This window comes from Phytophthora cinnamomi (assembly GCF_018691715.1).
Source record: "Phytophthora cinnamomi strain GKB4 chromosome Unknown Contig0, whole genome shotgun sequence".
In the NCBI taxonomy this organism is placed as follows: domain Eukaryota; phylum Oomycota; class Peronosporomycetes; order Peronosporales; family Peronosporaceae; genus Phytophthora; species Phytophthora cinnamomi.
In genome coordinates this window covers 2,762,921-2,785,235 of record NW_027150933.1, presented here as the reverse complement: position 1 = coordinate 2,785,235, position 22,315 = coordinate 2,762,921, and the positions used below count along the sequence as shown (strand labels likewise).

The window sequence follows — 22,315 nt, the reverse complement described above, 5'->3', positions numbered from 1 at the left end:
TCGGGTACCAGCGACGATCGCCTCCGAAAGCAAAGTACGTCGACGGTTCTAGCATGAAAGTGGTGAGACCGGGAGGTACCGGGATCGATCCCCGCCGAGTGCGGGACTTTCCACGGAGGCCGGAGATAGGCAATATCTTGGACGAGCAGCCACTCCGTGGAGTGGTCCGCCCTGCCAACCCGCACCCCGGTGTAGGATAGTTGGGTGGGCTGGAGGCCCCAAGTGCCGAAAAATGCCCCATAGTGTAATGAGGGGTATCAGAACCCGGTCCCGAAATGGGTCGGATAGCCACAGGCATCCCCACCAGAGCAAGCCTCAAGCCTGGTGTGTGGGTTCTGGTGGCTTAAATCTCTCTAGCATGAAAGTGGACTTGTACAAGAGGTTTTGGGCGGGGAATATGGCGCTGAAACTAACGGTGGAGGAGGCGAGTCTCAGGGCCTTATCACGTGGGAACAGATGACGGAAGAGGCTCGTACTGCACTGAGCGAAGCCACTATGACACACAAATCTTCATGCGGAAGAACACGAAAGTCCCCTTCAAGGATGGCGAGTTCACGACCTATATTGCGAAGGCCTGGCCGTTTTAATTCGGCGAGCTAAAGGTGTGAGCCGTTGTAGGCATTTGACTAAACCGCTAATGTTTGAACCCGAAATGCCACTAGACGACTGCTGAGTAGAGCACTACATTTGTCGAGTAATGCATCACATCATTCTGCAACCGCACGGATAGGTGCTTGTAGAGTACTGTACACGTAGCAAGCATCAGGCTCAGCTACCTTCCTACGTAGAATCACTTTATCTCCAACTGCCTCGTGCCATGATTGGATGGGCAAAGCTTGGTTTTGAGCAGAGGTTTCCCTTGAACGAATCTCATAACGTAAAACTGATCACCAGCGTTGGATTACTCTTGCTTGCTAGGACAAATACGCCTTATCGCTCACTCTTCCATCCTCCTCGCTGAGTTCAAGTCGGCTCAGCACAACCGCAACGATGAACTTGGGGGCTTTAATTCTAGCCGCATTCGTTCCATTGGTTGCAGTTGACGCTAAGGTCAACTACATCAACCACGACCAAGTCCAAGCGTTCCCTCAACCCGAGCCAAAAGCCGCGTCTGGGCGAACCACTGTCAAACACAAGCCTCAATTCCACGTCTCCTTTGGACGCCACCCATACGCTGTCGTTCCGTGAGCGCTGGTTTGAAAGGCTCCGGCTGTAACATAGTGGAAGCTTGTTTTTGAAAAGGGCAGAGTGAAAAGTGATATTGCAACTTAAAGTCCGTACTCTCTTGTACGCTAGACCAGCTCCCCACTTCATGGCCACTCGTTGTTGAATGCAATTGTTTGTTGGGTCGTCCCGTAATACGCATCATAAATTACCGCGTCCCGTAAGTCGTCCCGTAATACGCATCTTAAATTACCATGTAATGCCATCTACCATGGTATAATACGAAGAATTTATGCACTATGGTATACATTATATTATAACACAATGCGTTACACTGGGTTTTCGGACGGCGGGTACAAGGGCTCCAGCATTGGTCTCGCAAGCGTACTCGCACTTGGACTGGTTCAAAAGACAAGTGGACCATAATGTATGCGTGGTACCTACCTAAAGGACGATTCAGAAGGTTCCAGCGTCGACATTTCTGGGAGGTTGCAATCGTCTGAATCAGCGATCCTGCGCTCAAAAATTCGGCTATGTTCGGTGTGTCGTTCAATTATCACTGGCAATTCAAGACACAAACTCCAGCTGAATCGAAATATGTTGATGGCTCGAGTGTGAAGCTCGACTCGTACCTTGGGACCAGCATACAGATGAAGCTCGTGGTGCACTGACCAATGCCAACTTCGACTCGCTCGTTATAAGACGACGGGGAAGCAAATGCCACTGAAGGATGGCATCTTTTGTGCCCGACTGAAAGTCGTTTGACAATTTTCAGCGATGCTCACAGTCGAGGTCAGGCGGTGAGAGAGTAACATGGAGGCAATCTAAAAAAAAATCTTCAAAATAGGAATAATATGTGTGTCATTCACCCAGCCAAAATGAACTCTTACCATCTACGAGCAGACATGTAAGGCAAATCCCGCACCAGATCGCTGGTACGCACAGATGGGCCGGGAGCCAGCCATTTGATCACGAATGCTGGACAAGCGGCTCCACTTCTCCAAATCCACGCCAAGCACAAGAGCACCCATTTTCAACGATGAACTTAATCGCGTTGCTTCTGGCGGCCGTCGCCTCCTTCGTCGCGGTTCAAGCCGAACGTAAGGTCTACACCCGTATCAACCACGACGAAGTCCAGCCGTTCCCCCAGGCCAAGCCCACCACCGACTCGGAGAAGGCTGCAGTCAAGTACAAGCCGCAGCTTCACGTGTCTTACGGATGTCAGCCATACCCCGCGATCCAAGCTGACGGAGCCGTCAGCTTTCGACATGAGATATTCTTTGCCTCTAATCGAGTAATTCAGTACGTTTGCATGTTTGTCCACTACTGTACAAGCTTTCCTACCTCGCAGTCTCTATTGGTCCGACCTTTCCAGATTTGACAGGGAATACTGTACAGTGTTTCTAACTTACAGTGTTGCTTGCTTCCCAGCTTTGGACTGGCTGGAAGCATAATAGAGTGTGTACCGTATTGAGGCAAATCTTGACTTTCATCATGGAAACTGGAGCTACAGCAACTGCATCTAATACAGGAACGTGAAGCTGAGGCCTTGTCACAGCCAGTAAAGCGCTCACTCCTCAATATTCCGCGTTGGGCTCAAGTCAACTTCCACCCCACGTGCGCAACAATGCACTTTCGTGCCTACCTCGTCGCCGCCGTTGGTTGTCTCGCTGCCGTGCAAGCCAAGGTCAACTGGATCAACCACGACCAAGTCAAGCCATTCGCCCAACTTGCGCCTACCAAAGTTTCGGAGAAGGCCGCGATCAAGTTCAAGCCGCAATTGGATATCTCCTATGGCTGCCATCCTTACCCTGCTGTTCAAGCTGACGGATCGGTCAGTGACGGTCTGAAATGGGGTGGCAAGGCCGATGGGAAATGTAAAGGTTCCGGCTGGGGTTCGCAAGTGTACTCGCGCTCGGCTTGGTACGAGGGCAAGTGGGCCATCATGTACGCTTGGTACTTCCCTAAAGGCTTTGAGAAAAGAGGTAGGTATAGTTATAGCCACCGCCACTTGTGGTTGTATCTCGTTCTGTGGATTGACAACCCCGAAGTCGAGAACCCGGCGATCCTCGGAGTGTGGGTGCGCACCGCGGGCGGGAACGAGCGGCGGACTCCTCCGGACGCGAAGTTCATCGACGGTTCGAGCCTGAAACTCGACTATTACAAGAGCTCCTGGCATGGCAAGACGGGGCTGCAGCTAACGGAAAACACGGGCGAGTTCCAAGACCTCATCACATGGGAACAAATGACGGAGGAGGCTCGCAAGGCCCTGAGCGAAGCCGACTTTGACGGTCACTGGCGGGAGAGGAAGGATACAGACGTCCCCTTCATTGACAGCGAATTCACGGAGAACCTCAAGAAGGCCTGGGTGTTTTAATTCAGCGTGCAGAAAGGTTCTATCTAGGTAGGAATCTCCTCTAAGATGCTAAGGATGGAATAAAAGGTGTATTAACCTCCCAACGCGCACTCGTTGATTAACAGCTACTAAAACCTGACTACTACTATTACAATTGTGTGTTACTCGAGTGCTTCAGACGAAACGATATCGATGCCATAAGCTTATGGGTCAACTTTATCACTGTGTCATGAGAAATGCTGAGGCAAATCTTGCCTTCCAGCGACTATTTATCATGTGAACCGGAACTCATAACGCAAAATTGATCGTTATCGCTGGATCAAACATCCCCCCCCCCCCAGTGAACTCTCCCTAGCCACAGAGCGCTCACCCGCTCACTCTCCAATCCTCCGCGTTTCAACTTCTATTCAGCGGTCGCAGCGATGAACTTGAGGGCTTTCGTTCTAGCCGCACTCGCGTCATTGGCTGCAGTTCAGGCTCAGGTGACCTATATCAACTACAACCAAGTCGAGCCTTTCCCTCGGCCAAGTCCAAAAGCCACGCTGAACGAGCCGTGGTAAAGTACAAGCCCCAGCTTGACGTTTCCTTCGGATGTCACCCGTACCCTGCGGTTCACGCTGACGGATTCGTGAGTGCTGGTCTGATAGGATCCCGATTGTCGGGCCGCGATTGCAATTTCCTCACTCAACTGGCTCGACGTGGGGGTCAATTTGCATACTGTATTGCTTCGTAAATCTCGAGGGCGTGGAGTGGCGGCCCCCCAAAGAAAATGCAACTCACGGCGTCGGGATGCTCGAAGCTTACACCATTCGGCCCGCGAGTCCTCTGGTCGCTGCTGCCGCTTGCACGGGATATGCTTCATAGCAGTTTAACACCCACCGCCCCAAAAGCTTAATTGATAGACTGTCGACTCGGCCGTTCATCAATGCCGATGCCCCACCAATCCTTAGTGAGTGAGTCGCGTAATTTCGCGGGGGCACCTTTGCGATAACTGCGGTCGTTTTCAGCATTCTTGCCACCGTTGCTGCGTTCAGGTCCACGCACAAATGTTCTGCGTCTGTGACTCCAAGCTGCTTCCTTGCTACTTTGATGTGACGAAGTGCTCTAACTGGACAGAGCAGTTTGTCTCCGGACGCGTGCATGGTTCGCCATGCACCGCGGCCGTACTGGTCGTTCTTCGAACCCTCCAGACCGATTGTTACTGCTTTAGCTTTTGCAGGCGTGACCGGAGTTCCTTTCTCGTCTGCGAAGTAGACGTTTTGGTACTTTAGACGGTATTCACTTCTCTTATGACCGATAACCAGGTCCTCTGACCGTCGCAGCAGGAAGAAATATGCAATCAACACGCTACCCCACAGAAGGCGATGCTGAGGGGAGGTGATCGTGATCGATCGTCGCAGCACGCGTAGAAAAGCGGGTGTGACTGGAAATTTCTTCCGGACTGGGTCGGAAAGCTGTCTTATGCCTTGTAATATCATGCGAAGCCGAGGCAACCGGATAACGTCGATGCCTTGATACCGCTTGTGAAACCATATGACCGACGAAATCTTCGTTTGAATCGTGGGGTATTGATTCCCTGGGCTTGCCGTGTTCCATCCGAATTTCCACAGATACACCGCAAAGTAGCCCAATTTATTGCCGCTAGTTCGCCCCACGCCCGACAACCATGGTGACCAACCCATCATTCGTGAGTACTTCGACCACTGCTTCCATGCTCCCCGATATTTGGTTGTGGTAGTGACCGCCAGAGCTCGGTCGCACAGCATGCTTCCCAGATGGCGGAGAGATTGTCGAAGGGAGGACTGACAGCGACCTGCGACCAAGAAGCGGAGAGTTTAGTCCAATTAGTCCATAAAGGGTCCGTTGGAGTCCATGCTCTTGAACCTGCGTCGGCCATTATATTGCCCGACCGGCGATGTGTTCGGCTGTGAATAGGCACCGGTATTGAAGTTCCGCTAACGATAAAAGTCGATTCAGCATCTGGGCTCTGGGATGACTGCTCAGACGCCGGTTTGACCATGATACAGCCGATATGTTGTCAATGTGGAATCGGACGTGCGTTGTGGCTCCTGAGGCACACTGCTGCCACAATGGGCCCCAGTGGAGAGCTGCCAATACTGCACTCGTGAGTTCACGCACATTGATCGAAAATTCGTATGTCTCTGATCGAATGGCCGCTAGTTCTGCTCTATCAAACTGGGCACGGATGTATTCGTGCCGCATCGGGTTGATGGCGCAAAGCCCTGTGTTGGACGCGTCCATGAACACGTGAATGGAGAGCTGAAGGACGTGTGCAAATTGTTCCACCGGGATGCTGTTGAACCGAGACTGAAAGGTGAGAACCGTACGAAACCATCTCAAGTCGTCGACCACACCCTCATTCAGCTGGCGTTTCTGGAACGAATGCAATCGAATAGAAAATTCGTGAATCCTTTGATAAAATGCTCGTGCAGACGGAAAACACACAGCCAAGTGTCGGAAAACACCTAGAAGCTTGTTCAGCTCCGTTTTGGAGGCCTGCCAAGACTTTAAAAGCAGCTGGGCATCCCGATAAGCCCGTGCCATCTTGTCTTCCGGTATCGAAACGGTTCCCTTCTTTGTATCGAAATTTAAACCCAATGCCTTGCTCTGTGTACTCCACTGCGTAAACTTCTTCTCATTAACGGCGAAGGGGCCGAGCACCGTAATCATCGCACGTCGTAGGGCAATATTCGCGTCCCGACACCGGGATCCAGTATCCACCTCGACGCAGGTGTGGTCGTCGCACCAGACGTTCCCGCTGAAGGTAGTGGCATCGAGGGGCGACGGATCGGTCGGGCGTGAGCACTCGTACTGATTGTTGATTATTTTCCCTGCCACATAATAATACGCGGGTGAGCCGCACCACCCGAATCCACAAGATAGATCGATGACCACGTAGTCATCGAAAAGGAAAGCGAACATATGCACATCGTATTCGCACATCGGCACGTGCCAAAATGCGCCGGAGACGTCTCCGAGCATGATTAACACATCAGCGTGAGGGTGCTGCACCCGGAACACGTGTATACGGGATGCGATATCGCGCGGAGGATTATATGTAATCTCCGGAAAGTCGGTGGTGTCTGTGAAATCATTGACTGAAGCATCCGTCGGAAATGAATAGTTGTTGATTACTCGGATATCGCTGTCCCCCTTTTCCACCACACCCACAGGGCTGATAAAAATTTCCGGCCATAGACTTAGAACCTCCGTGTCGAGCACAAGGTAGCATCCTTCAAGTTAACCTTGACGGATGTGTTTCCGCACCTTTGATATATGAGTTGACGGGATTTTGTGGTTAGATGGTCGAACGTTTTGCAGATGTGGTTTGGAGGGCTTCCAGATAGGGCGCACACCGTGATGAACAATGTCGTTCCATGCTTCGTACGTGGCACGAACAGCCAGGTCGTCTGACACAGGGAGCACTTGCAGCGCTTTATTCGGTCGGGGATCAGCCTCCGTCTGACCTCGGATAAGTCGTACGAATGCTGGTAGGGAGAGCTTGGACTGACGAGCTAAAGCTGATAAATAATGAACTTGAACAACTTCGATAGCCGTGGAGTCACGTCTAAACGCAGGCATGACGACACCGTACCGGGAGGCAAATGTGGACAACTGACGATGAATGGCGGTAATTTCCTCCTCGTAAAGCCGCTGGAGAATGCAGGTTGTCCGATCTAGTGCAGTCGGTAGGCGCTTGGCTAAACCACTGCCCCCAGCAACGTAATCCTGTGAGGCCGCTAGTCAGAGATATTGGTTCGCCTGCGCGAGACCATTAAACTTCTCCTGAATATGAGTCTTGACCACGTCTGGAAGTTGACTCGGGCGAAAATGAGCTCGTTTTTGATCGAAACACCCTCCTTGTTCGTTTCCGTGCATCCCATGTTAGATAGAAACTTCATGCAGAGGCGTTTATCACCTTGGCAAGGGAGGGCTGATAGTACCGCAATCGGAACGGTGCTTTGCGGTCGCCGAATTCGGTCTTGTTGTCGCGGCTCGGAGCCGTGTCCGGCGTGACGGGAAGATGATGTCGTAGGACTGTGAGTTGCCCTCACGTTGAGTAGCTCCAGGAGTTCTTCATCATTACGGGAGAACTCTGCATGTACTGTCACAGCCGCTTGAAGGTTGCTTTCCACGATGAGACCACGATACTTACAGAACTTGCTGGTCACCCAACACGAGTTTCCAACCGAACGCCGAATGAAGCGTATAGCCACGTCTATTAGGTTGGCCACATCTTGGTTGTAGAAATAGGTGGCAAACACGTGCAGGCAGCAAAGCGCCTCGAGAACGTCGGACCGCGACGAGGCTGAAGCTGCTGGGCCCAATTTGGTCTTCTCGGAAAAATCTGCGGATGCCGAGGTTGCTTCCAGGGCTTCCACCCGGGTCAGCACATCAGCAGGCCGACAATGCATGATGGATAGCCCTCGGACCCCAAAGCTAAAATCGTAGAGACCCCGAAGTACGGGTGGCGGCGCCAGGAACTGGGCATGGACAGAATGTTGCAAAAATTCTAGCAAAGATTGAGGGTGCTTACCTTGGTGTCGCACGTTAACAATCACGCGATGGACTTGGCGCTGAATAGCCGAGGGCCGAAACGAACCTCGTACCCGCGTTTGATCTGGATCGCTCGCATAATCCTCAACCTCATCACCCCTTGAATCGATGGGATGCCCAACGTGCCGCTGTCGCTTGCCAAGAGTGCGATGCTGGTGTTGCAGCGCCACGACATCTACGTCCTCGCGCTCGCTGGTGATGCTGGAAAGGCTCGGAATCGCGTCGTCGCTATCAGCGTCGTCATTGTCCCTACGCGCGCGGTCTGCTAAGCCTGTTGTCGCCTGCGGGTCACGGTATAAACTAAGCCCATTACGTTTCCTTGATCCCATTGTCACCTCCAGTACGTGTTGACGCCGGACACTAACGACTTGCAAATCATGGGGACGCACTAGGGGCACAAGTTCTTAGGTAACAAAGCTCGAACCTCACGCGGAATCACGCTACGACGCTTGCGGTACACGCCACAGACCATGTCCTGTTGCTGGAGCAGCTCTAGCGAATTGAGCACCATGTCCGAAATGGACGCGCCGACTTGTAAATAGAGTTGATAGGGTCTACCTAAATGATCGAAGTGGGCGGATCTTGTACGCGAACAGGCACAGTCATTTTCCCCGCCATTACGTGAAGAAGATCACCGCTAACGTTATGATCGTAGGGGGTGACGACACCATAAGCCCAAGTACCATCCCGTGATCCTGCAGGGTGCACAAACGCCACGAGTCGACCGACATAGGAACCTGGCAACAAAGTGATTTCAGATGCCTCCACCGTGCGCAAAGCTATAGTGGCGGTTGGGGCAGACAACTCCTGGCCATCCACATCTTCCTCCGCTCCCACTGTTGTGATATGCGTCGTGTCCCCATCAACACGCTGAACACGAACGCAAGTAAACTCCGACAACTCCGGAACATGCATAGGTCCCACGAAAGCAAGATCCCCGATGGTAACTTGAGCAGAGGACATCCTAGCTGAGGTAGAAGTTGTAGAAAGGCTGAAGCTTGACTTGTTTCGTTCGCGTCGCAAAACTCCGAATGACCCTTCGTGGGCCAGTCCTACTCCGCCCAGGCTGTCGTGCCTACGTGCCTACCCTAAGAATAGCGTCGTCGCCTCCTTCCTTGTCGGAAAACGGATCATCCTCTCGGCCTGATCTAGAGAGCCCCAGCTTGGGCTTGCAAGTGTACGCGCGCTTGGACTGGTTCAAGGACAGAGGGCCATCACGTCCGCGTGATATTTGCCCAAACGACGGTTCAGCAGGTTCCAGCGTCGTTACTTGTGGGAGGTTGCTGTCGTCGACGATCCCGCCGTGAGAGCAGCATCGGTGGCGGAGGCACGAGAGCATAGAGTGACACAGCAACGTCCTGGTGTTGGTTCCAGCGCCTCATACGCAACAGCAGCCAAGTGAGGAGCTAGATCGAGTCGAAGGCGCGATGGCGACGTACAAGACGTGGGGAGCAAACGCACTGCGGGCAGAATGCCGCCACTTTAAGGTTTCTCCTGCCTCGCTTAACCAGGCGGCGTACTTGGCAGCTCTCCGGACCTCGCTCATCGTTTCTGAGTCGATTCAAGCAACTGGGGTGACGGAGGATCCGTTTCAACAGGGGGTAGCCGATCGCAAGACGGTGGATTGTATGTTTAGGCTCCTTAATGTACCGTTTTCGGGTGTTCACTGTGAGCGACTTGCAAGTCTTGGTGACCTGGCTAGTCGTGAAGCTCTGGGCACCCGTGCTACCGGATGCGATTCGGTCATATGGAATCATGTGACTAGTGACTGCAACGATGAGGAAAATGAAAGCTTCAACGCTATCCTGCACCTGCTGAACGAGTTTGGGAGTATCGACGCCGCGAACTTCCGCCGGCACGATGGCGCCAAGTTGTGGGCAATGTGGAAGAGCCTGACGTGCAAGTACCGCGAGGTGTATGCGAATTTCACGAAGTCAGGAAACCACAAACCTTTCGCTGCATTTCATGGTAGACGCATGGACGTCTACTACCTGCATCTACTGACCACCATCACTCGCCCAAACCTCCACAAATGCATCACCCACATGTTGCCCGCCTCAATTGCTGTGGATTCCATGGAGATTTCATCGACTTCTCAGACGATGATTGCCAAGCCGCCTCATGAACGCAACGGTAATATTTTTTCTGACATAGCATTAGAAAATATTTTTTAATAATAACTAATTACCCGTGTGTTTATATTTTGCAGTGTGTAATAGGTAAACGTGGGGACGGCGTGGTTGACGTGTTGAAGGAGCTGCTGTTCAACGAAGAGAGGACGTTTCTGACAAAGCGCCAGATCGCCTTCTTTGACGAAAGCATGACGCTAAAGCGTCAAAAAGATGCTCGAAGCGAAACAGAACATGCAGTGACGATGCGAGCGGCCGCTATCCGCAAAAAAAAGAAGGTATCGAGCTGTTGGTCAGTCTGCAGCGGTCGCTTACCGAAATGCGCCGCCGCCTCTCCGAGCTCACAGAAGCAGGGCGCCTTCATGACGACGTAGCGGTTGTAGAATTACGGTGCTGCAATGCAAAGCTGCGCAACGAGATGGAAGCATGCCTGTAATAGGACTAGTTGTCCTACTCGATGCAAATAAAAATGGTTGGGGCCTACTTTTGTATGTTTGTTGCTGTCATTATATTGTGCTAATGCTGCTGTTTGTATTAACTCATGTGTTATGCGATATTGGCTCTTGTTATATTGGTACGTCGCTTGATCGCGTCAACGTGTTGCGGTCGATGTTGTATTGAGGTCTGCGGTTGCCTTGTGACTAAATAAACATGCAAATATCGTCTCGAAGAACACACGTTCGGGGCCGTTCGCTTGTAACTTCAATGCTTGAGGGAATGTAGCCAAGTTCTCTGGTATCGTTTTGGTGCTGCACAAAAATCCTCTCGACGTCGACTGCACTGCCATATCCATTTTCGCGACTGTTGATACAGAAATTATGAAGCCGCATAATTGTATGGACTAGATTAGGAACATTTTTAAGGATACTTCAAGTGGTTTTTTTTTAAGAATTCTCCACTTGGTAACCATTAGTCTAAATGCCTGTTCGATCCTGATACGTAACTGACTAAGAAAAAAATTAAACATATCTTTACTTTCATTTATTCCGTCAGCATACGTGTATGGAGTCAGCATTCCTTCTGTAGGTATGTATGCGTTGTCTCCCGCTAGATACAGGCCGAGTGGAAGATTTGAACATACGTTACGCAATGAAGATAATTGAAAGGCTCGCACATCGTTCGTACCCCCTGGGCACTTTATGGAAAACGATGTAAAACCAGATAGATAATCACATGAAGCTTGTATATTGACACCATAGCAGTGATAATGGCCAGAAAAATAAGATGTTACGTGAGCTACTTCACGTTTCGAGGGAGTTTAATTCTTCACAACCATCCATCCACAGCTCCTACGCAACCTGTTCTGGCGGCTGCCAGATGATGCCCCCAGATGATGAGCATCAGGGGGCTGGATTCATGTAAACAAGGATGATCCACCCATGTCGATGGAGCTGAGATCTCACCGAGGCCGTAGGATATCACACCTGGGTCATGGAGGCACGTGAGGGCGCTGTGAAAGCGCCTCGAGCCTCGTAGGGAACATTCACAGTCTCGGTTGCATTTTTTCTAAGCAGGCTAATTCATTCACTTTGCAATTTCCTCTTTTGGCCACGAGTCCCCGGTCGCGAACGCCAGGGATAGAGAACAAAGCTAGCATTAGTACTGTGTACTAATTGCAAAGGACCTCACTGTGCAAGTGGACTGCTGTGCAAGCTTCTCTCTCCGGCTGTGCAAGTCGACTCGTCGCTGGGCAAGCGCTTTCCTGACTGTGCAAGTCGCCCTGAACCCCCCGCTCCGTGATGGCCGGGTTCACACTTTCTGACGGCGAGGACCCGCCGGTCGAGCCCCTCGCCCCACAACTCCCCGTGGAGGCTGACGAGGGCCAGCCTGCAAGCCTCGCGCCGACCACGGCGGTCCCGTCAACCCAAGGTGCCGCTCCCCGTCGTCCCAGAGCACGCTCCCTGTCTCATGCTGGTGGTCCCTTTGCGCTGCCGTGCCGTGATTATTCCGGTGACGAGGACGTCGACATGGTGGACGTGAGCGGCGAATCCAACGACGGGTTCGCTGAGAGGAAGGAGGAGGCGCCATCGAGCAAACGTGTGCAGACCATGCCAACCCTGCCAACCCCACCGGTGTTTCGAGGATCTACGGCACAAGACAAGCAGATGTTCATGAAGAAGTACGAAGCGTACTGTCGGCAGCTCTCCGCCTTGGAAACAGCATTCTTTCGGCCTTTCCGTATGCCTGTGGGCGCGTGTGTCGAAGATGAACGTCGCCGCCTCATCGCGCTGTTTGATATCTGCAAGCCCCTCGATGATATTACGGAGGAGGACTGGATCGACTACTTTTGGGAAGGGCGCATTGCGGGTGAGCTCGATTTTGACAAGGTGAAGGCGCTTATGAGCACCAAGCTGAGCATGGACGTCCAGTTGGCGGACGCGGACTCGCGTGTCTCAAAGCTCGCGCACGGGATGTACCAGCTTCTCGAGAAGGAGAACATGGAGTGGATGGTGGAGAGGGAGCCGAAGAAAATCGTTAGCTACCTTACCGATGCCCTGGCTCCAGATCAATTCCGGCGCACGGTGAAGAACGAGTTAGCGCGGGAGTCGAATAAGCCGCTCACCAAGAACGTCGTTGCATTTATCAAGTGGTTGCGCACCAGCTGCAAGGAGTATGTGCGCTGGGAGCCCCGAGTAAGTCCCAAGGCTCCATCTACGGGCAAATCGCCCGCTAAGAAACCGATTCCACCTCCCACCAAAGGTGCCCCCACGAAAACACCTCCGACAGCGCGTCGCAAGCGGACCTGCCTGAAGTGTGGCAGTGAAGAACACCGGGTGAAAGATTGTCCCCGCGCTGGTGCAGGGGAGGCGGAAAAGCTCTTGCGAGAATGGCGGGAGAAGCGCGCGCCGCCGGCCGCCGCGCCCGCTGAACCAGTCCACCACGTCAAGGCCCTACAGCTTCAAGAGGTCCCTCCGCAAGCCGGAAGTGGCTGCCTGGCGCGCCTTGAAAATGTCCTCGACTTGGACAACGTGCTACTGGATTCAGGAGCGGATGTCAATGTGGCTAGCCGGGGGCTGATACACGAACTGAAGGATCGAGGTGTCGCTGTGCGGAAGGAGACCTGCAGTCCCTGTACGTTGGCTACCTTCGATGGTAGTCATTTTGAAGTCACGAAGCGTGTCAGGTTCGGCGCTATCCAGGTCCAGACAACAGCGGGCCCATTGCTACTCCGCAACACGCCTGCTTGGATGTTTGAGCATGAGAAAGAGAAGCATACTTTGGTGCTGTCACGCCCGGTGATGGAGCGGCTCGGCTATTCAGTGGATGCTATCTTGGCGCAAGCGTGTGACACCAGCCGCGAGTGGGATATGCAGGATCTCAGTGGAAGCGACGGGGGTGCCATCCATCTCATTCGAGAACCTTCCCTTCAGCACGCACCTCGAAGAGCCGCCGAGATCAATGCCGCCGAGCTGAGAGCGGCGACGCCAGACTTAGGGGTTGCGGGTGACAACGCCCAAGCGCAGGTGGCAGCGATTTTAGCGGACCGGGTCGTCGAGGCTGCGGACGCTGGATTAGCGCCTGAGGAAGTCGAGCGGCTGAGAACCATACTGCAGGACTACCAGGTGTGTTTCGCGTGGAGTTTGGTCGAGATCCTCCAGTGCGCGTAGAGCCGTTACGCATTCGGCATCGCGAAGGCGCCACTCCTGTGAGGAGCAATACACGACGGTATCCACCAGCTCACATGGCATACCTTGATCAGCATGTACAGGAGCTGCTAGATAACGGTCTGGCGTTCATTAACCCCTCGAGTCGCTGGGCATCCCCGCCGCGTATTGTTTCCAAGAGCGATCCTGGGACCTATCGAATGACTGTGGACATGAGAGCCGTGAATGCCAGGACGGAGACAATCCTGTGGTCGATGCCTATCCTGGAGGCCGCCCTCGGATTGCTGGAAGGATCGACCTGCTACTTTACGCTTGACTGGTTTCGGGGCTATTGGCAGTTGCCACTGGAACCCGCCTCTCAAGAGATGTTCTCTATCGTGACGCATCGCGGCATTATTACACCTACTAGGGTGTCGATGGGCGGGACAGACTCGGGTGCCTACTGCCAGCACGTGGTTGAGGAGGTATTCCGACCCGTCCTCTATAAAGGGGTGCTTGCCTGGCTAGATGACATCCTGGGCTACGCGGCTGATCCTGTTAACCTGCCGGAGGTGTTGGAGCGCGTGCTCGCGGCGTGCCGCAGCTTTGGACTGAAATTACATCCGGGAAAGTGCCATTTTTTCTTCAGGAGGCTAAATGGTGTGGAAGGTTGGTGAGCAAGGAGGGTATCCGTCACAGCCCTACGCGGGTGCAGGGCCTGGTCGAGATGCCGGACCCCACAAATGCCGGCCAACTGCAGCAGCTAATGTGTGCTATCAACTGGATGAGACAGCATATCCCGCAATATGCGACTCTCGCTGCACCACTACTGGCCGTCGTGGACGCTGCCGCCAAGAAAGCTGGAAGTCGAAAATCAAAGCAACTCTCCAAGGTCTCACTCTCTCTGAAGTTGGCTGGAATCGCGAGCATGTAGATGCTTTGGGCGTAGTTCGCGAGACTTTGATGATGATGGTGCCGCTTGCGCACCCGGATCCCACACAAGCCGTGTGTCTGTTTTGTGATGCGTCGCAAGATTCGTGGGGAGCCATCTGTACCCAAGTATCTGAGCAGGACCTGGGTAAGCCGTTGAGTGAGCAAGACCACCTTCCTCTTGCATTTCTAAGCGGGCGATTTACGGGGGCACAGCTCAAATGACCTACGATTGAAAAGGACGCCTACGCGATAGTCGAATCTGCGAAAAGGCTCGAGTACCTGCTACTACGTCCAGGAGGTTTCCATCTCTTCACGGACCACCGGAACCTGGTGTACATGTTCAACCCGTTCGCAACTGATTCCAGCATGCAGAGGTACCAAGCCGACAAGCTGCAACGCTGGTCAATGACGATGACCACCTATCGGTATGTCATCGAACACGTTCGTGGAGAAGACAATATTTGGGCTGATCTGCTCAGTAGGTGGGGTAGTCCACCGACGCTCATGGGTCAATCGGTCGCTCGAGTGCATCAGGTCGTGGTTGTGCCGGCGGTATCGCCACTCACGGAGAATTCTATTGAGTAACCAACGTTTGCCGAAATTTGCGCCGCGCAGCAGCTGCAGGAGTCAAGGCCTGAGCATGTCACGTGGGACGAAAGTAAGGCATGTTTTGTGTTTGGAGGTGACCGAGTTTGGATCCCAGATAACGGCGATCTCATTCCGAGGATATGTGTGGTGGCGCACGCCGGAGGAAGCGGGCACCGAGGCGAACGCACCACCGCGTCAGCTATTTCTGCTTTATGCTGGTGGCCTAAACTCCGTGAAGATGTGTCCCGGTTTGTCAAGTCGTGTATTCATTGCGTCTCGACGCGTGATGGAAAGGAGCCACGCCCATACGGCCCCGCGATACATGCCACCGCACCAAACGAAGTGCTGCATTTTGACTATCTCACGCTACCGGAAGATGAAGATTCAGGTAGCAAGTATATTCTGGTGCTGAAGGACGACTTTAGTGGCTTCGTGGAACTGTGGACGACGGCAAACCCGGACGCCAGCTCATGTTCTACGGCTTTGCAAGCGTGGTTCAACCGCTATGGTGTTGCGAAGCAGTGGGTTTCCGATCAGGGTACCCACTTCAAGAACCAAGTCATCGATGAACTGGCCAAGGCCGTCGGCGCAAATCACCACTTTACGACAGCCTACTGCCCGTGGGCAAACGGCACGGTGGAAGTGGTGAATCGGTTGCTGCTGAAATGCATGAGAGCGGTGCTAAGTGAGCGGCGCCTCTCCCCAGCGAAATGGGAAAGCATTGTTGGGATGGCGCAGGCAGCCCTGAACCAGCAACCATCAGACAAGTTAGGCGGGCGTGCTCCTGTTACAGCGTTCGTGGGTCTCCCAGCCACCACCCCGCTATCGACGATTTTTTCGTTGGGATCCGTTTCCGAGATGGATGAAGGAACGCTGCACGTAAAGATTCAGGAACACCTATCGTCAACTGCCAAGGCGCTGGAGGCAATGCACTGAGATGTGGCGGAAATCAGTAACCAGCGCCGGATGCAAGCGCGAGCTCGTCGTGCCGCCCGAGCCAAGCCCCCGAATTTTGTCGTTGGTGATTTTGTGCTCGTTGCGTCGGTTGTAGCGGCCCCAAACAAGCTGTCGATCAAGTGGCACGGTCCAAAACGCGTCACGAAGGCCGTTAGTGACTGGATCTTTGAAGTCGAAGACTTGGTGAAGCCTCACGTGACGTCTACACACCACGTGTCTCGACCGCGCTTCTACGCTGAGTCAGCGCGGGAAGTCACTGAAGACCTACTGCAACACGCTCTGCATGCACAAGGCGGCCACTGTGTCGAAGAATTCCGTGGGATTCGCCTTAACACCACTGCTAATCAGTGGCAGGTGGAGGTGAAATGGCCTGGCCTGGACGAGCTCGAGAATACGTGGGAATCCTATGCATCACTCCAGACGGATGTTCCGGTGCTGCTAGCTCGATACTGCGAGGCGCACAAGGAGGGGCCGCAGTTTGCAGAGATGCTGCAAGCCGTGTCTCTTCAACCAAGGCCTCGTCTACAGCGGTCTCGTCAATCCGGGTTTCGACACTCCACCGAGTAGTCGGCCCACCCCACCTGCCCGACACGCAGCCGCAGACACCGCTAACTCTGCGGAGGGGAAGTGTTCTGGCGGCTGCCAGATGATGCCCCCAGATGATGAGCATCAGGGGGCTGGATTCATGTAAACAAGGATGATCCACCCATGTCGATGGAGCTGAGATCTCACCGAGGCCGTAGGATATCACACCTGGGTCATGGAGGCACGTGAGGGCGCTGTGAAAGCGCCTCGAGCCTCGTAGGGAACATTCACAGTCTCGGTTGCATTTTTTCTAAGCAGGCTAATTCATTCACTTTGCAATTTCCTCTTTTGGCCACGAGTCCCCGGTCGCGAACGCCAGGGACACCGAACAGAACCTCTTAACAGCCCATCCGAACTTTTTGTAGCAAATGCTTCGCATTGTGCTTTCATCTCATCTCTCGTTTTAGGAGACTTTATAGCCAATTCCTCACATGCAAGTAACGCACACATACCAGAATTCACATAACGAAAAAACGTAGGTACAGACATCATGGCAATAGCGGAAATGTCTTCATATGAGCCCCCAGCTAACCACCGCGACATACAATGCAAGACGATTTCAACACAAACAGTTGAGTATGGATGCAGAACACATAGTTTAGGCTCTAGCAGACTACACAATTGGCTGAATGCATCGAAGCTCACACGGTATCGACGCTGAAAGCGCCCAGGGTGTGCTAGCACCCCAACAACGTATTCATGCCACCGAAAGGGTGGCACTATAGCTTTTTCACGACGTTGGTTCAATGCATCCATGTATACCAGAGCCCACACACTCACCTGCTCCGCGTACTCACCTGCTGCTTGATCGCACTGCATCAGTAGTTGCTGCACCATGTCTTCGTCGTCGTAACTGTGAATAATGAATGGTGTCAAATTTGCTGAAATTTATAAGCTGTATTGTAGGGCTATGACATTCGTAAGGTTGTGTTCAAAACACAAAATTCCCACTTGCCATTCTTATTTTGGGACTCTGGGACGGTGTTTTCCCGGAATTCCTCCCGGGAACTTAAGAACGGGCCTAAGCACGCCTCCTACGTTGCGAAGCAGTAGGGTTTCCCAGACGGCCTGACGTTCACTACCCGTATCCGTAATCTCCCTCAGGCGCCAACTTTCGATTTGAATCCAGAAGCCAGTGTGCGGGGGGCAGTGTGCGGTGACCAGTGAGCAGGGAAAAGCGCGTGAGATTCAGAATTCAAACCCGATCGGTTTAGAAGGGGAATTATGTTGAGTAGGCTGAAATATGATTGGAAACGGTTATCAATTTCCGAACGGAGGTGGTAGTCAGGTTTTAGTAGCTGTTAATCAACGAGTGGGTGTTGGGTGGTTAATACTCCTTTTATTCCATCCTTAGCATCTTAGAGGAGATTCCTACCTAGATAGAACCTTTCTGCACGCTGAATTAAAACACCCAGGCCTTCTTGAGGTTCTCCGTGAATTCGCTGTCAATGAAGGGGACGTCTGTATCCTTCCTCTCCCGCCGGTGGCCGTCAAAGTCGGCTTCGCTCAGGGCCTTGCGAGCCTCCTCCGTCATTTGTTCCCATGTGATGAGGTCTTGGAACTCGCCCGTGTTTTCCGTTAGCTGCAGCCCCGTCTTGCCATGCCAGGAGCTCTTGTAATAGTCGAGTTTCAGGCTCGAACCGTCGATGAACTTCGCGTCCGGAGGAGTCCGCCGCTCGTTCCCGCCCGCGGTGCGCACCCACACTCCGAGGATCGCCGGGTTCTCGGCCTCAGGGTTGTCAATCCACAGAACGAGATACAACCACAAGTGGCGGTGGCTGTAATTATACTTAGCTCTTTTCTCAAAGCCTTTAGGGAAGTACCAAGCGTACATGATGGCCCACTTGCCCTCGTACCAAGCCGAGCGCGAGTACACTTGCGAACCCCAGCCGGAACCTTTACATTTCCCATCGGCCTTGCCGCCCCATTTCAGACCGGCACTGACCGATCCGTCAGCTTGAACTGCAGGGTAAGGATGGCAGCCGTAGGAGATATCCAGTTGCGGCTTGAACTTGATCGCGGCCTTCTCGGAAGCGTTGGTAGGCGCAAGTTGAGCGAACGGCTTGACTTGGTCGTGGTTGATCCAGTTGACCTTGGCTTGCACGGCAGCGAGACAACCAACGGTGGCGAGGAGGAAGGCACGAAAGCGCATTGTTGCGACCGTGGGGTGGGAGTTGACTTGAGCCCAACGCGGAATGTTGGAGAGTGGGCGCTTTACTGGCTGTGACAAGGACTGAGCTTCACGTTCTTGTATTAGATACAGTAGCTGTAGCTCCAGCTTACGTGATGAAAGGCAAGATTTGCCCCAATCCTCACTATTATACCTCCAGCCAGCTGGGAACGTTTCAAGGCTTTGGAGTCCAAACTTCCAAACTTCCATAGACCGTATGTCCACATTGGACATACGGTCTATGGAAACAAGCAACAGTGACACTGTCCGCGTAAACTAGAAGTACCACATAGTACAGGTAATACTGCGCGGTCTCAAGGCCTTGCTTTCGGGAAACATGCTGAATCTTGTAGTTACATGTAGAACTAATAGAGGCGATTCACCATTTGCATCAGATCGGGTGAGTGAGAGCAGAAACGTCGCAAAGTCTTCGAGGTGAAGATTTTCATCTCCAGAATCCCAGATTGTGAACAGTCAGAAATTGTTTGTGGACCACAATAGCTACTCATGGGTCGACATGTCATAGATTCGTTTGTAGGGGATACTGTAGCCAGTCACATGCACAATACCTAGGAGGAAAATGTCTTCGGGCTAATACATGATCACACACGCGGGGAGCTCAAAACTACAGCGTTTTTCCAGCACAGCATAGTGCAAAGAAGATAAACATAATCTTACATTCCGAATTGGACTGCTCCCGTAAGCAGAAGAGCGAGTCTGGTACGGCGGGTCGCTCAACCACTACATGTATGAAGAGCAGGACGCTCATGATGACGCCGGCGGCGGCGTAGTTGCGTCCCTGGGGAGGAGGAGAGAGGAGGAGCTCCTAGCCGATATTGGTGTGTTTGCCCATAGACGCTGTGCTAATTGGAAACTATGGGGATCGCTGCGACAGATGTGCCCGCCTCTTCTTCACCTTTTCTTTACAGCAGAACCTGGATTAGATTGAAACTACTTTGCATTGCACCTACCCCGGCCCACGCCCCGACCATTGCAGAACTCCGCTTCGTTCGGTTGCAAACGGTCTCTCTGAGGCCTCATAGTGCGTGTCACCAGGCGCATTGACTGAGGCTCCCGCTCGTTCGCTAGAGGTGCTTACAACTGGCACATTCGCTTACAACACGTAGTGCACTGACATCAACAAGGAACTAATGTAACGCGCCACGAAGGGTTTGCCCTCGCCTTCAAAGTACATGCACACTTACTTAAGTATTAGGAAAAGGGTATGTAGGTGGTTGACTACGGGTTGAGTGCGAAGTCGCTGCAGAGCGGTCGCATAGCGCGAGGGTAACGCGGGTATGAGCGCCATGAGAGCAAGTCACTACAAATATGAAATTTCATGTTTGGGAATTATTCATTCCGTTAATGTTATCGGTCGCACAACATTGGCAGGATTTGCATGTTGGTTTAACCTTTTGAGTCCAGGGGTTATGAATAGTGAGTCTTCCGCGCGCACGGGTAGGATCAATCTTGAAAACAATGTTTGACCGCTACAGAGCTCGAATCGACAAGCAAGATCGACGAAGAAAAAGTAGAAAACCTGACGAGTACTCAGCTTTCACCTTGGTTTGATTCGAGAAATCTATCATGTCCAAACTGCAGTCGGATGTTGTGCAAAGTGATACAAAGTTACCAAAAGTTTGTTTTGGGAAAACCAGAGATGCAACGGAGAAATGGCTTAATGCGGTAGAAGACAACCATTTAGAGCGTTAGACAAAGCTCAGAGATACTTGAAACGAGCAAAGATCAATGTCTAACCAAGTTAACCTAAATAATATCGCGAAAACGTAGGCTAAGATTGCCAATTTTTGGTCGGGTACGGCCCGTCCTCTCGGTAGACGGCACCGAGCTGAGCCTCGGCGTCGCTCTGCGGGCGCTGCCTTCGGGTTGCGTCTATTTCCTAGAGGGCAGGCAGTGGAATCTCGTTTCGCGACCGCGTCTGGCTGACGACTACACTGCGAGCTCTACACGCTAATACAACAAGCCCAGGATGAGAATTCAGGCGTCGGACAGGGCCAAGGAGCGGGGCGAGCTCTTGTCAAGCCTCTACTACTCGACTGAAGACTTTTAAGGTGCTGGATCGAGAACACGAGGATGAGAACAGATTCTACGATCAAGGCGCAAGGATCCGGCTCCGCTGCCGCCCGCCAAGTCGGCTGGGAAAGCTATGCGTGAAGAATTCAAGAGATGCATGGAATCTCTTGCACAGCTCTCGGTGTGGGCAGACAGCGGAATCTCGATCGCCTGGGGTCGACGAAGAGGACGGACCAGGAGGAGCGACGCGGCCAGTGCTTCCTCCGCTGGCCGGGCGGGGGGGGGGGGGGAGCAACAAATCCTGACGTATGCGGAAGGTATGCCGGCATTGTACCTAGTGGTATCTTGTCTACCATATTTTGTTTGTACAGGTACAGTACAGAGTCTAGGTGTAGCATATTGTAACTGTTTACGCGAACGCGTAAATCGTCGTGCTCATCAAATCTCGGATTTCGATCCGCATCCGTCAGCTGCTCCCACCGTACGCGGGTCCCCGATAGTTTAATATGAAGGTTTGTATTACCTTACATATGGACAGCAAAAACGATACAAGGCTTCGTACGCTCGGAGTGTACGTTCGACTCGAAAATCTTTAATTTAAGGGAAAGGTGAAGACAATGCATTTGAAGGACGACGGCTTCCACTTCGAACATGCTCGACTGTCATGACAGCGAGAAGGTGGTACATGTAGTCACGGGCATGAAGAATTTCAGCTCGCCAATTCTGCAAAAAATGAAATCAAGTATTTCAAACCTGCATTAACAGTCTATCCGGATACATGGTCACTCATTCTGACGGAAACTTCGCTGACAAACAAGAAGTCCTGACCGTTTTGGAAGTCGTTAGTCTTTTGTCTCCAGGTTTGAAAGCGTACGGGAAGCATGTCCTGGAACTCGCCCTTCTTCTCTGAGAAACCTCAATCCAAGGAACGAGGCGAGCATCAAACTGTTACCGTCCAAATACTTTGGAGTTTGCGTGCTGAGCCGCATGATCTAATTCAACGACACGCCCAGCATGGTCGAGTTCTTAAGGCGGGGTCGTCGATCCAGCCGACAGCAACCTCCCAAAAGTGACGACGCTGGAACCTGCTGAACCGTCCATTGGGCAAATATCACGCGAACGTGACGGCCCTCTGTCCTTGAAACAGTCCAGACGCGCGTACACTTGCAAGCCCAAGCTGGGGCCCTTGCAATCGCCGTCCGAAAATCCGGATCTTTTCAGACCAGCACTCACGAAT

At 52.7% G+C, this 22,315-nt stretch overlaps 3 protein-coding genes across 3 annotated transcripts; 2 read left to right on the top strand and 1 right to left on the bottom strand.

The window, feature by feature from the left end:
- Positions 1-2,203: 2,203 nt before the first annotated feature.
- IUM83_02061 (necrosis inducing-like protein NPP1 type) lies at positions 2,204-2,638 on the top strand (the record flags this gene model as incomplete). Its single annotated transcript, XM_067925957.1, has 2 exons — positions 2,204-2,466; positions 2,596-2,638. 2 exons carry the CDS (start codon positions 2,204-2,206, stop codon positions 2,636-2,638), a joined length of 306 nt encoding a protein of 101 aa, XP_067801023.1.
- A 153-nt stretch (positions 2,639-2,791) lies between these two features.
- IUM83_02060 (necrosis inducing-like protein NPP1 type) lies at positions 2,792-3,541 on the top strand (the record flags this gene model as incomplete). The annotated part of the gene is made up of 2 exons (XM_067925956.1): positions 2,792-3,149; positions 3,216-3,541. The coding sequence occupies 2 exons, from the start codon at positions 2,792-2,794 to the stop codon at positions 3,539-3,541; spliced, it is 684 nt and encodes a 227-aa protein (XP_067801022.1).
- A 14,735-nt stretch (positions 3,542-18,276) lies between these two features.
- On the bottom strand, positions 18,277-19,026 carry IUM83_02059 (necrosis inducing-like protein NPP1 type; the record flags this gene model as incomplete). Its single annotated transcript, XM_067925955.1, has 1 exon — positions 18,277-19,026. The coding sequence occupies one exon, from the start codon at positions 19,024-19,026 to the stop codon at positions 18,277-18,279; it is 750 nt and encodes a 249-aa protein (XP_067800656.1).
- Positions 19,027-22,315: the final 3,289 nt, after the last annotated feature.